General features: G+C 42.6%; 1 protein-coding gene across 1 annotated transcript in view; it reads right to left on the bottom strand.

Moving 5' to 3' along the window:
• CNTNAP5 (contactin associated protein family member 5) overlaps window positions 1-14,769 on the bottom strand; it is a 411,826-nt gene that overhangs the window by 5,074 nt on the left and 391,983 nt on the right. Inside the window, exons 22-23 of the mRNA XM_034785890.1 lie at window positions 5,520-5,738; window positions 266-337 (exon numbers count right to left, since the gene is read on the bottom strand). Coding sequence (XP_034641781.1) covers window positions 266-337; window positions 5,520-5,738 — 291 coding nt within the window. The remainder of the gene's footprint in view (window positions 1-265; window positions 338-5,519; window positions 5,739-14,769) is intronic.

Consider the following 14,769-nt stretch of genomic DNA (forward strand, 5'->3'; position numbering starts at 1 on the left):
AAGGTGCCACAGGACCCTCTGTTGCTTTTTGTAGGATGATAGTCCCTGGTCCTGATTGGAACATTGGGATGTTGCCATAATATAGTGAATATTAATAATAAATGCAGCAGCAGCAGCCTTGTAAAACCCTGTGTTAGAGTAGAGCAGAAAATGAGGGTAAGGTGCTGCTGAGCCTTTTGCTGCAAATACCCTATGTACTTGTTTTCTGGGGGGAAAAAATATTTTCGGATTGCATCATTCAAAAGAAAAAGAAGAACAAAGTTACCTCCAATAACAGCTGAATCGCTTCTGATTGCATTGGTGAGGGGCTCCCGCTCATCCGACTTCCCAAAGGGATCTGCAGTTGATTAAATACAAAACAGCTCATTGTCTATAGGCAACGTGCCGAGTTTGCTTCAGCACTTGGAATGAAGTTACCTACCCTGGTCCGCCCTGAAAATATGTGGGGATTAGAGAATTTGAGCCAAGAAGAGCCCCTTAAAAACAGGTAATCACAGGACAACACCCTTAGGCACCTTCAGAGACAAAGCCGTGCAAGCCGTGAATGCAAGAAGAAACGAACTGGGTAAAACCAACACCCTATAATCCTACCACAGTGCACCTGCTCACAATGGTAGGGAGACATTTGACCCAGGTAGTCTGCTGGGAGCCTCTGTCAGACTCAACAATATTACAATGCCAAAGAGACAAGACTAAGACGCATCTGGAAAGGGAGGAGGCTAATATAGGATATATGGGTCAGGTTCAATCTGAGGGAGAGAAACAGTGTCTGGGAGGCGGGGGGAGGGCTCTGTTGGAAGGGATCTCCCTCTTCAATGCAGAACAATGGGGATACCACATGTTCCAAGGGCAGAAGCTGTCAGTGGGGTGCATTTAAATTGGACATGTTCTGATCTTCCCCCTTCAGATGCTACAGGTCCTTCTGGTTTGTTTTACCACATCCACTCCCGTCCTTAATTTGCACCCATGTCCCCTCTGTGGCTGCTTTCAACCTTGAGAAGGAAGACTTCCTGATTTTGGCACGTAGGGTCTGCCAAACGATTTCTGCTGCACTGCACAGCGAGCATTGCTCTTCATTGAGGAGACTGGAGCATCTAGAGAGTACTAAAGAGATCAGGGTTGCAAACGCCTGTATTCAAACACCCTCTAAGTGTGGAGGTTCCCAGAGCCAGCTTTTCCATATCTCAGCCAAACCAAAATGGGACTCAAACACCTGCAACTTTGGGAGCTTCAGATCCAGATGATGGGTCAAACCCTCACTGATAGCCAATGGAACGATGATAAATTACACCAGCTGTCCCCGCATTTCCCAGATCTAGCTCTAGCGCTGCGTCTGAACCATCCAGCCTGTCTGTATCCTCATACGAGGGCTTTCATCTCAGCTCACCCTTTCCTCTCTTTGGTGTCTGTCTGCAGGAGTGCAGAGCTGCTGTTCTCCCCTTTTACAAGCCTCCAGGTTATCACACATGGGCCTGTACTTGGGAGCTAGTTCTGACGGTCTCGGGGATAGATTGTATGGCATTGCCAGGCTGCTCCTTTCAAAGGCGAGATGCGGAGGCCTTAGAAAGAGATGCAAAATGCTGCAATGTCTCATTGTTATGGAGCAGTCTTGCTTTAGTTGCTGACTCGGCAGACTCTTAGCACTTCGTTAAGTGGGATTTTTTCCTTCAGACAAACGAGCATATTTGTGCGTTGGACGGGGCTAAATTTTCATCTTTACCCAGCTTTGCTTTGCACTCTTTCCAAAGAGCCTGATTCTCCTTTGCCCGGCATTTACCCTAGTGCAAAGCGAGTGCTAAAGGATACCGTTTACACCCAATTTCACCGATTTAAATGGCTTCACAAACCATAGACCACAGAGAATCTGGCCCAAGCCATTCTGAGGTTTGAGAAGTAGTTCTCTTGCCAGTTTTAAAGATGAAAGCCTTTCCCTTCCTGTAAACAGATGCCTACAAACTAACAGTAAACAGAGGAGGGTTTGCACTTCTGCAGATCGCTGATGTTCAGAGCAGATGCAGTCACAGAAGAGATTTTGAAATCAACGGGACTGCTGACATAAATAAATGCTCACCAGCCAGGATTGCATAATGAGTCACCCATTTGGAATATGGCTCCCCAAGTGGGACCCATTGCAGCTCTTTTGCAAGTTCTCTTTTCCCACTGCATGGAGATTGGGCACCTGGAGACAAGCAGACCTTGTGAAACGCCAACTCATTTTAGACCAGAAAAGCTTGGTTTATACACGAGTTGACTATATAGCTAATTTTGCGTACCATGAGGCAGATCCTTAGCTGGTGTAAATTGTCATAACTCCCTATGGCTTGGACGGAGAATTCTGACTGGCGTCACAAGTCACCTTCTGAGATTGCATAAAATGAATAAGGGGTAGGCGAGACTTTTGATCCACATGTCCATTGTGTAAAATGTTGGCCATACATGCTATTAAAGAGTCTTTAGTCTTTGACCAAAAATTACCTGAAGCTAAAGGACTTTTAAAAAATCCAAAACAAGTGTTGGGGATTTAAAGGTAACTTTGAGTTTCTTTCTGTGGTTTAATCAGAATGCAGGTCGACAGACCTTAAAGGTTCTGCGAATTATGTTTCACCCAAGAACTAAAGTCAGGATACAAGACAACGAGGTGTTTGTTGCAGAGAAGCAGATGGCAAGTGACAGCAGAAGCTTCCCCTGTGGGATCATGGTAAATTCTGCAGCCAAGGAGGGAAAAAAGCACTGTGTCTCATATGAGATTTTAATAGGACATTCTTTCCCTTTTAGATATGACCCTTGAGATAACGCATGAAGAAAACTGGCACCAAAGGGCACCTCAGTGAAATGGGGACATGAAATGTCTCACGACTTCCACAAGCAAAAATTTTTTGTACAGTATCTGACTTATGAAAGTATTTGGGATATATAATTTAAATACACAAGGTCCAGATCCTCCACTTGCATAAACTAGCAGGTGAGGATCTAGCCCTCAAAATATAGTAATGACCACTAATACATATTTTCAGAAAAAAAACATTTTAATAGACTGTAAACATCCTGGTAGAGTAAAACATCAGGGTGCCATCAATGTGGAGTTGGAGTGGCAACTAGTATATGTGCAACCACGTACGAGACACTGCTTTATGGAACATTACAAAATATCATCACCACAGGAAGTCAGTTTTCCCCTCAGATGTTCCAATCAGAAATTTTGTGCATGGATAAATCAACCATGGCTGAGTGGATTTTGTTCAAAAGTAGTTTGCTAAGAAACTTTCCTGAAGATCTAACAAACATTCCAAGTTTGAAGAAAAGTGCTTTAATAGTTCTCAAGTTATGAGCACTGAAAGCTTTTTCACACATTCACAGCGGGCATCTTTGCTCTATCAATTGCTTAGAAAATTGGCACACACAAGTATAGCAGTCTTTGAAGTTTTTTTGTTGTTGTTCTCAGACATGCAGAGATGAGAAATCAAGAACTAATAAACTGAGAATTGCACAGTAAAGCTGAAGATTAATCCTTAACTCTGGCCTCCTGTGATTACTCCTTAAAAATGTCTCTCTCTATATATATCAAAATAAATTATATGTAAATTAATATAAAGTATAATGAAATACAAAATGGAATTTCTTATATAACCATTACTCACAGTATAGAACATACAGTTTTCAAAATTGGCTTGATTTAAGTCTCAATGAGATCTATAAAACAAGTCCACTTTGAATGTTGAGGTTATATTAGGTATCAGTTATCATAATAAAAGGGTGACCATATTTTAAAGCAGAAATATGCAGAGATAACACTGAGCTTTCACCACAACTCTGCATTAGCTGATATCTGAGTGCTTATTTAACCTTAACACTGCCTTACATCTAGTTAATTGCAAGATTTAAATATGAAAGTCTAAATCCTGCCCCATTATATCTGAAATCAGAGTTTCAACGCACTCTTTGAGACTTAAGCTTTATCCTAAAATGTCCCCTTCTTGACTTTATAGGTTGGCCTGGGATAAGTGAGAGCAAAATTTGACCCACAGAGTGATGGACAGGGTTTGTGTGTAAACACATGTGAAAATGCATGCGTGTCTGCACACACACACAGCAATCCTAAACCATTCACCATTAACGAGCCATGTTTCTTCAGTTAAAAAACAAAGCACACATCAACTGGAATCCATTCCCAACACAGAGAGCAAGCTTAATTATTTCTCCCTATGCAAAACACTAATAGCATCATTTGTTTTCTGCTGAATACCATGGATAGAAGCTGAAGGAAAGGGGGATCTGCTGCAAGTCCAAATGTCAAGGAAATAAATGGCATTAGGATATAAAACATAGGAAGCTTTATGAGTTATCCAGCAGAGAAGATAAAGTGAATTCATAGTTCAAAGGATTAAAAAACAAAAAGAAAAAAAAACCTTTCATTTTTTACTCCTTTCTGGTTATTAAGGTCTCTGCCACATCCACTAGTGACTAAAACAGCGACTTGTGTGTCCCTTCCTGGGGTGACAGTACTACCAGCTGCTCTCTGGGTTCTTTTTTCCCCTGGCATACTAATTCACATATGCAAACCACTTAAGAGTCCCAGAGGGCAATTTCATGATTGCAGAGGAAAAATGAACGGCTTAGGATCATCAGCTAGGAACATTCAAGTTATGTGCCTTCACTTAAAACAAAGTGAATGATACACATATTCAGTAAAAGACACACAGAGTAACACTCATGCATTGACAGAACAAGGAACAATGGCCTCAAGTTGCAGTGGGGGAGGTCCAGGTTGGATATTAGGAAACACTATTTCACTAGGAGGGTGGTGAAGCATTGGAATGGGTGATCTAGGGAGGTGGTGGAATCTCCATCCTTAGATGTTTTTAAGGCCTGGCTTGACAAAGCCTTGGCTGGGATGATTTATTTGGTGGTGGTCCTGCTTTGAGCAGGGGGTTGGACTAGATGACCTCCTGAGGTCTCTTTCAACCCTAATCTTCTATGATTTACACTAGCTAGAATAAAAGCTAGTTATATAAAGCACAGTTAGTATATGGCATGATTCCTTGGACTTCAGGGCATATGCTGGTCAGGATCTGGGGTCAGGAACAGTTGTATTATATGCAACACCATACCAGGTTTTTGTTTTCCTTTGAAATCTCCTGTACTGGAGCCATGATACCAGACTTCACGGACTACCTGCAATGGCAATTGAAGTCCCATGTTCCTGAGACAGTGTTTGGACTATCCTTTGCAACTCAGGCTTTACTCTCCTATAATGTCACATTCCTGTGGGCATTTTTCAGGCAATATAGGATCTTAATCAGTTGTTTAGGATCATTTATTATCAGGATATAGCCTTTTAGTGGGTGCAAACCTGAATAGGCTTTATCTGTACATCCTGATCACTTATGTGTTGATAGCTTCCAAGCCATCTTGCTTCTAGTATCACACTTACCGTGACAGCAGGAAGGGAGGGAGCAAATCCCACGCTGAGCTCTAAAAGGCTGGTTTAATGGAAGCCTCAGTTTCTTGACAGAACATACCTGATGAGGAATATACTGTGGTGATGGTGTTCACATCAGCTTCTGCTATGTATCCACAACTCGATTCAGTCAAGGAGCCTTTGACAGTCACGGGGGCTATGCTGGGATGTCGTAAGGCGGCCTTCAATGGAGCTATGTGATTGTACTGGACAGAGGACAGGCATCCCATAAAGCCATGCGAGTTCGCCTTCAAGACCTCAGAATCTAGCCCCAGACTATCTGCAACACACAACACAATCAAAAAGGTGTTTTAAATGTACCCTCTTGCGTGTTGATTAAAAAGCCCTTTGCCAGCTTACCTGACCTTATTCACCAGCTTCTCACCCAATTACATCCTTCTTCCACTGGACCCGTAGGTCTGAGACAATATCCACATTTAAATCCCTCTTAAAGATGCACATCTACCATGCTACTTATAGAGAATGGAGTTGGCTTGTAAATAAATAGCCTCTGTTGTTCTCCTTCCCCTAACCAGGTTCCTGTTGTTTGTCTGGAAATAACCAACACATATTTGGTGCTACCATAAACTATCATAAATCATAGAATGTAAGGCCATGAGGGGCTACCGGGCCACCTAGTCTGATCTCCTGCAGGCCACCAACATGCTAAACCCAACAACTGAAGTTAGACCATGGTATTACAGTCCACAGGAGACTAAACTATTATGTGCCACAGGCAGAGAATAGGAGGGACCGAGATGCACCAATGCCCGAAGTCCCTGCAATGCCAGGAAATGAATTAAGTGAGATATACCCAGATGAGCCTGGCAAGTGACCAGCACCCACATGCCACAGAGGAAGGGAAAAAAAAATCCTATCATCACTGCCAATCTGACCTGGGTGAAAATTCCTCTCTGATCCCACCTCTGACAATCAATCGGGGTTAAATAGTAACCCTGAGGTAAGATTCATTTTTCAACATGTTCAGTTTCACAGAATCTGAGCTGTCAGAGATGGACAAGACCTAGCAGATCATCTGCTCTGTCCACTGCTGACAGTACAGGATTGTTCAGTGATGCTCGTTATCCAGTCCTTCATATAGTCTAACGAATGTCTCATGTCCTTTGAGCTTATCAAACTACCTTGGGGAGAGTATTCCACAATCTACTAGACCTATATATCTACCTACTTATATGCCCCCATCACCATGGTATGAGACTCCCAAGTATTTACAAACAGAAATAACAATCGCTATCTTTTTTCCCAGTCTGTAGGATAAATAGCTTAATTTGTGCATGTGGAGTTAGGGGTGGGAGGTAGGGGGTACATGTACATTTAGGCCCTTTTAGGGGAAAGCCAATTCAAAGGCATAAGTTTTACAGTTAGTTCTGAATGCAGCAATGCCTGATGCTTGAGAAAGACAGTGAAGGACGGGTAAGCTATTTTCTCTTTCTCAATAAGCCCCATTTATTTACTTTCTAGGAACTGAAATTCATACTGCTAAGAGCTCTGCGACTTGCTATGTACACCTTGTGCCAATATAAGGGGGGAAAAAAACAAAATAAAAAAGCCTCATTGAATGCAAGATCAGTGGTCATTTGAGGTGTGAAATCATGTCTACTGGTAGTGTTACAAATGTGTAGTTTATAGCATTGCAAAACTGGGATTCCCAGCTTCCTCATCTGTTTCTACCCTTTCACGTTGTAAGACAATGGCCTTTAAAAACAGATCATTTTGATTACCATCAGACATATTTTTCCCAGTCTACATTAAATAATTTTATTAGCTGATCTCATAAAACTGTCAGATTTAGAGATTAATTTCCAGCCCCCAACAGTTGACAGTTCACATTTCAAGATCTTCTGGATCATATAGGGCCTGATCCAATACCCAGTAAAATTGATGGGAGCTGGATGAGGCCCACAAAGCTTTGGTTACAAGCTTTGAAAGGGGAAAAAAAACCCTAAATACCAATGACAACAATGTGGTAAGCAGAGTGACTTGATATTAAAATATGATCTCTCAGTGCCTGCCAGGATTTGGACCAGTAAACTCTTCAAGGGCTAGTCCTGGACCGGTGAGTAGAAAATTGCTGATCCCTCTCACATATCCTACTATTTTATGCCCTGGTTAGGGTGCTGAATGTGGATGGAGGCAAGTCCAAGAAGCCAGTTTCACATACTAGTTACTTCTTTGGCTCCTGGGCATTATCATTGTGCAGGGTACTCAGGCAAGTTGAGTTACCCAACTGCATGCAGTTAATGCAATTTGATATTACCCATGGATTTACAGATGGACCTTGTACACCAAAGTGATAGATCCTTATGTGCATGCAGTATGGTGAAGTCTAATTCTACGACCACATATTATTGTTCCTATGTGACCCCACCTCACGCAACACACAGGATGGACACACAAGAGAGCAGAATGAAGGTTGCGTAGGCAACAATAAGTCTGGCAGTATTTTTAACTTTTGAGTGCTTGACTTTGCTAAATAAATAAATTATGTAACTCTTTTCATGTAGTGGGTTGGGGGGGAGGGATGGTGAGGGAAGTTATTTGGGTTGCAGCGTGGTTAAACAGCTCAAACTACAGGTCTACACTGACGTCCATGTTATCCTTTGGCACTTATGATTGCTGATCATTGTCTGATGCTTCTGAGATGGCTTTCGAAAAGAAACACTTAGGTTTGATGTGTTCCCATGCAGAAATTCAGGCATAATTTTACTAAGCGTTGCTGTTCCTTTGCCACCCCAAGTGTAGGTGTCAGATGTCACTCTAGGGTTCTGGGCTGGAAGGAAACTTGCAATAGCCCCTAAGTCTGCACACGGTGTCACTAGGGCAATTGTCACAGATCCATCTTCTAGGTGCAAGAACAGACACAAGCAAAACGTAGGTGTAAATGGCAAGAACATTCTGTGTTTTCCCCACAGGGGAGATGTTTCAAAGGACAACAACAAAGAGTGTCTCAATGGAAATACGTCCATTCCTGATGTAGGATACAATCTAACTTTCAGGAGTTATGCTTTGGCCTTTTTCACAAGTGTTTGTGCAGAAGGGGAAGTGGAAGCTGTATAAATTAAGATGGGTAGGCCTGTAACAACAGATGGTGAGGTTGCCAGGGGAAGGAAAGCATTGACTGTATATTTCTGAAGCGGAGCTTACAAAAACATGGGAAAACAGTGATTTAGAGCATCTTCTGTCTTCATGGAAGTTACAAAAATCTTAGTGAACATTCCCCAACACATCTATTCTTGCTTCTTTACTATCTCTAACACAAGGAGTGAATATTTCATATCCCACAGAGCTAACACTATCTTAGTTGCTTCGTTCCCTCTCCACCCGCCAAAGGAGAAAGCCAATAAATATTGAATTATGTTTCATGGTCGCTTGAAGAGCCTAAGAGATGTTATATGACAGTTTCATTAGTTATTTGAAAACAGAATTAAGGCCCCACTTGGACTAGCCACTAAAGGGCTATTACATTTGAAAAACTGAGAATGCTCAGACACGAATCGTGCTTGAAGAATTATGGTTTTCTTTACAATTACGTTTTTGAGTTCAGTCTTGAAAGCCCTCAGAATTCACTGAAGCCAAAGGGAGTTGTTTGTAATTTGGGCTTACAGGTTTGACCACACTGTTTGAATTCTCATATGGATAGTGCAAATCCGTAGTTATATCAGACATAAGGCACACAATTTTAACTTTGAGGGTAATTAACCAAGAAAACAGCTCACTTCAGCATTTGAAGTCTTTAAATCACGACTAGATTGGATTCTGAAAGATATTCCACCACAAATTGGTGGAATATCTTGCTCCTGCCTCAACATGGGAGAATGGACTGCATCATATCATGAAGTCTCTTCCAGGCCTACATTTCTATGATACTCTCTAAGTTATTGGGTTCAATACAGGAATCATTGGGTGAAATATTCTATGGCCTGCGTTATGCAGCAGCTCAGTCTGGATGATCAGAAATGGTCCCTTCTGACATTAAACTCTATGACTCCTCCAAAGTGTTTAATTGGCTTGGTAAATTTAACCAGATTGAATCTGATGTTCAGTTTTTTGTCTTTTGACGTTACAGTGTTGCACTTTTGTTCTCTCAGGTTAAATCTCCTGCAGGTCTTCTGTGTCTGTGGTGAGAAGTTTGGTTTTTTACTCGTCTTTCTCAGCTTTTTAAGTAATTTAGCTGCTCACTCTCATGAACTTTACCCATCCATATTTTTAAAATAACAATTATTCAAGCTTCTCTGCTGGTCCGTGCATTAGTTAGTCCAATTATAGACTAATGCAATAATTTAAGAAACCAAATTGCAAGGTCTTTGGCGCAGGGACTGTCTGTATATTATGTTCTACCTAATAGAACGAGTCCCTTAATCCTAATTGCACCTCTGGAAGCGATGATAATACAAATTAATAGTAACAACAAATCAGTCGTCATTCACAATGTCCTTTTGCAGTTAGAGCTACACATTATCGCCTGGCACTGTCACACAGTAGCTACAAGTGAGAACCAGAATAATTGGCAATGAGATTCTGCACTGGAGCACACCAGCCAGGAAGAATATCACACCTTGCTGTGCATGTTTCCCAACAGAGGTACTCCAAAATGCAGGAGTGGGTCCTCAGTGCTCGGCTGGAAGTAAGTGTGCAATTACAAAATGCTCTTCAGAAGCAAAGGGGCTGATTTCTTTTTTAAACAAGCAGAAAATAACTATGTTCAAAGGACCAAGACAATCAAGAAGGACTTGAAACAATTGCCTTTGAAAGTAGGTATGTTTTTTTCCCAATCACGTAATTAATGCTGTTAGTGTGTTGGAGACATTGGATCAAAGGGGCTTCTGAAGGTGAGACAAAGAGAAAGCATGAACACTTTTCAGTGTCCTTTTTATTCCCCCTAAGCTACTTTTAAAAGTCAATTTCATGCTTGTGACAAGAGTCAACTTGACAGCACTGGAGATTAAAGTCCACTCTCTTTGGGCCTGCTTTTCCCCCATTGCAGTCCCTGTGTGTCCTGTCAAGCACTTCACTAGTGGGAGTTTTGTCACGGAGTTCAATGGAAGCAGGTATACCACCAGTTTACGTTCTCCCGGAGTGGGCCTTAACCCTGTACTGGATGGACCACGGCTAGGGGCTGAAAGGACCATTTCATCTCCATGCTGATGCAATGCTTGGCCTCTTTTCTCAGCCCAAACATAGAAAGGTGGTCTTGTGAGAGTTAAACCAAGATCATCACCTCATTTCACTGTGGCGGCTGAACCATCTTGGCAAGGTTACTCTTGGCCACGAACAAATGGGCTGACTGAGTTAATGACGCAGAAGTGGTCTCAGTCCTGCATCCATTATGAATATGGGCCGCTAGGCACCAGGCACTCCATGGTTATGCACGTAAATAGGCTGTCGTGTCCTGCCACAAAACCGAGAAGCGTTGCTGATATTAGGTTTGACCTGGGAGAAACATAATGCACATCTTGGGCTAGATCCAAGCCTGCATAAAGGCAGCTTGGAGCACCCCTGCGCTCATGGTACAAATCTGCCTCAAAGTCAGCAATTAAAACCAGGGAAGGATTTCTCCTACTTACGACTACCCTTGGGGGGCACAGAGCCATTGTTAGCTGCTTCTAGTCCACCCTAATCTGGACCTTCCTAGTGTAAGGGGCAAGACCAGAATAAAAAGTATAGTGGGGCTGCCATCCAGGCATCTTGAGACAGGATCATGGGTACTCAATGCAGCTTAGAGCAGTTCCTGGCTCCAGAGTGCGATAGGAGCAACTGCAATAGAACAGCCACGGCTGGCCTGTGTCACCTGGCTCAGGCTCGAGTCAGCTGACATGGGCCAGCCGTGGGTGTTTTACTGCAGTGTAGACCTACCCAAAGGCACCACTGCCACCGGGCTTTCCAAGGGGCACAAAGGACAGAAACTATGAGCTGGCCCTTTGGTCCCAATTTATGGAGCATTTCACACAGTGGGAAGTGCTTGAGAGCTCAGTATGCCCAGCCAAGCTAATTTAAATAAATAAATAGAGATATCCTATCTCCTAGAGCTGGAAGGGACCTTGAAAGGTCATCAAGTCCAGCCCCCTGCCTTCACTAGCAGGACCAAGTACTGATTTTACCCCAGATCCCTAAGTTGCCCCTTTGAGGATTGAACTCATAACCCTGGATTTAGAAGGCCAATGCTCAAACCACTGAGCTATCCCTCCCCACCCAGGTGCTTGACCCAGGCATTTTTTATATATTCTTAAAGCTCAACTATCAGCTGAAAACAGGCATCACTTCAGGTTGTAATGTGACATTTGTTAGATGTCAAAACCCATTTGTGACATCTTCATTTTAATGTGCCCCAACACAGCCACCCCTGTTTGATTTCAACAGGGCTCACAATACGATACGTTGTAATGAGACAAGAGGCAATTGATGCAAGAAAATGGAGAGGTATAGAGGGCTTACAATGGAAAACATGCTTCTTTCAAGAGCAGACAGCTGCAATCAATTCAAATAACAACTAGTCAGCCTAAAAATAAAGCTTCTAGAGGGAAGCTGAGGGGGAGACAGGACTGGGAGAGAGAACAGAGCCTTCTTTTGGAGAGCATTATCGTTAGGGAAACAGAGGACAGATTTCCTCTCAGGATTAAGACAAAACACCCGCTAAATTGTATTGCTGGAAGTGATTGCTGAGCGACCTCTGTGTCACTCTGGAACAGGCAGGATGGCATTACTGCTGTCTGATGTGGGAACAACAGCAGAGCTTCTGACAGCTCAACTTATCCTCCCATTTCATCTTTAGCCACTGCCATCTTGCCCTCAACCTACTTCCTCTTTTATCCTGGATACCCAACTCCATCTTCAAAGTTGCTTTATTAAGCTCCTTGCAGCAAAAGCAGTTTCAGGTCTAAAATGCACCTCAGAGATAGATTTTTTTTTCTCCTGGCTGCTCTGGTGTTTCTGAGGAGGCGGGAAAAGACCGGAAAGGTAGGGAACAGGAGGGAGAGGTTTTGAAGGGGCAAGAATATAACTGCTAATAAAGAACAGAAGAAGGGTCAGGGCGGGGTTGTTGAGGTGTGGAACTGATGGGGTTGCAGCTGTTCTGTGTTCATTCTTTGAAAGCGGTGCTAGAATATTCAGTGATAGGAGCTTTTAATTCATTGAAAAACCTATTGCCTCTTTGGCTCCTAAAAAGGTGACCACCCAGGCACAATTATACTTCATCCCTCTTCTCCATTTACACCTCTCCTTAAGGAGGCACTTCTTTAGTGAAGCCTTCCTACACCCATCGCCCCATTGGTGATGTCTCTGTACCTTCTGAAATAAACCTGCAGCTGCTGTGTGACTCATCTGAATTAGTTTGTGATCTCTTCGGGGCAGGAACTCTGTCATGTTACTGTCAATATTCTATAAACCAATCTGTTTATTTACAGGCCTATATAAATAATAACTGTTTCACACTGCAAGCACAATGGTTTTTCAAATAAACCTCCAGTTTACATTACGTTTATGGCCTGATTCAAAGCCCACTGATGTCACTGGAAAGACTCTTATTGACTTCAATGGGTTTTGGATTGGGCACTTAAAGAAATAAGTGAATCCACAAAGGTGTGGTGTGTTATACAGGTTTTACCATCATGAATCTGGTGGTTGGGGTATTCACAAGTGGAGAAGCCACAAGTTAAGACAGGTCACCACAAATACGTGCTGGAGAAACCTTTATACTATTCATCTTCAGAACCTCCTTAACCCACAATCCAAGTTCCCCCCCTAACTCTGATACTACTGTGCTACTGGTAAGGTGATGGGGAGGGGGGAAAGAAGTAACCATGTAGAAAGTCAAACACTCTTCTCTGCAGCTCAGATAGATTTACGGCAGATGTAAGAGCAAGAGCTAGGCTTGTAGCAGCATGAATGAAGAAATTTCACAAATATGTTAAAAAATAAACCACCATCCAAAAGCATTTCAAAGAGGGTCACACCTTGGGGTCCCCGGAGACAAATAGATTGAGTTGGGTTGGAAACACAAAGTCAGATCACTCCAAGCACTGAGCTAATGGCAACTTTTACATGTCATTGTTTTAATTATGTTGCATACACGAGACATTACATGGCTGAAAAGAAAATATGGTTAGACACAGCAGAACCACATGTGAATTGGTAAAGTCAGAGAAAACTCAGGCAAACAAATCTGACATGTTGGGCTATGTGATATCATCTCCTTAATATGCTTAGGTTCAATTGATGTACAAAAGGTCAAAAGGAAGGGTGTATGATCTAGTGATTAGCACAGAGGGATGACCACAAGGAAGGATGGTCTTGTAGTGGAGGTGGGACTCAGATCTGTGTTCCATGCTGGGACTTGACTTTCTGCATGACCCTGGACAAGCCATTTGGGACCTGAATCCAGTGCCTATTGATGTCAATGAAAGGATTCCCATGGAATCAATGAGCTTTGGATAAGTCCTTCCGTGCTCCAACTCTGTGTTTATAAAATGACAACAACAAAGTATGGGCATGATCATACTTCCCTATCTCAGAGGGATGCTGTGAGGATAAATTCAACAAATGTTCGTGAGGTGCTTGGATACTATGGCATTGGGGGACATCTAGGAACCATAGACAGACAGACAGATTTAAATATAAACTTAGCGTTCAAGACAAGCAAATACAGTGGAGTAGTATCCATAATCTTTAATGTATTTATCCTCACAACACCTGTGAGGTAGCAAAATGCTATTATCCTCATTTTACCGATAGGGTACATAGAGATTAAGTGACTTGCCGAGGGCCATATAGGAAGTCTGTGGTAGAACAGAAAATTGAGCCCAGTCTCTTGATGCCAGACTAGAATCCTTTGATTTAAACTGGATCAGGATTTCACCTCTGGAACGCAACTCCAAAACCAAGGACAACCCCTGGAATCGGGCAACAGCGATGCAGAAATAAATAAGCGTAAGTGGCTTTGGAACAAAGAAAGTGCAGCTGCAGAAGCTGCAATGTAATTTCAAAATCTTTTATTTCATAAAACAGTTACTTGCAAGAGCTAAAGGCGTGTTTATGTGGGTCTCAAAGGAAAATGTGACAAAAAACGTTATTTTATGACATTCTCCTCAAAGCTCTCATCTGATTTCTAAGCTAATCAGAAAGGAAAGGAAAAAAATCAAGGCCCCAGAAAGCAGAAGAGAGGACATAAACATCTGGTTAGGCAACAAAGGCTCAGAGAGCTTGACCTACAGCGTTGAAATGGAGCAGTGAGGAAACGGAAGGTCGAGACTGGGCAGGCAGACGGGGAAAGTCATTCAAAAGAGCACGGTATCCAT

This window comes from Trachemys scripta, chromosome 11 (genome assembly GCF_013100865.1).
Source record: "Trachemys scripta elegans isolate TJP31775 chromosome 11, CAS_Tse_1.0, whole genome shotgun sequence".
Taxonomy (NCBI): Eukaryota; Metazoa; Chordata; order Testudines; family Emydidae; genus Trachemys; species Trachemys scripta.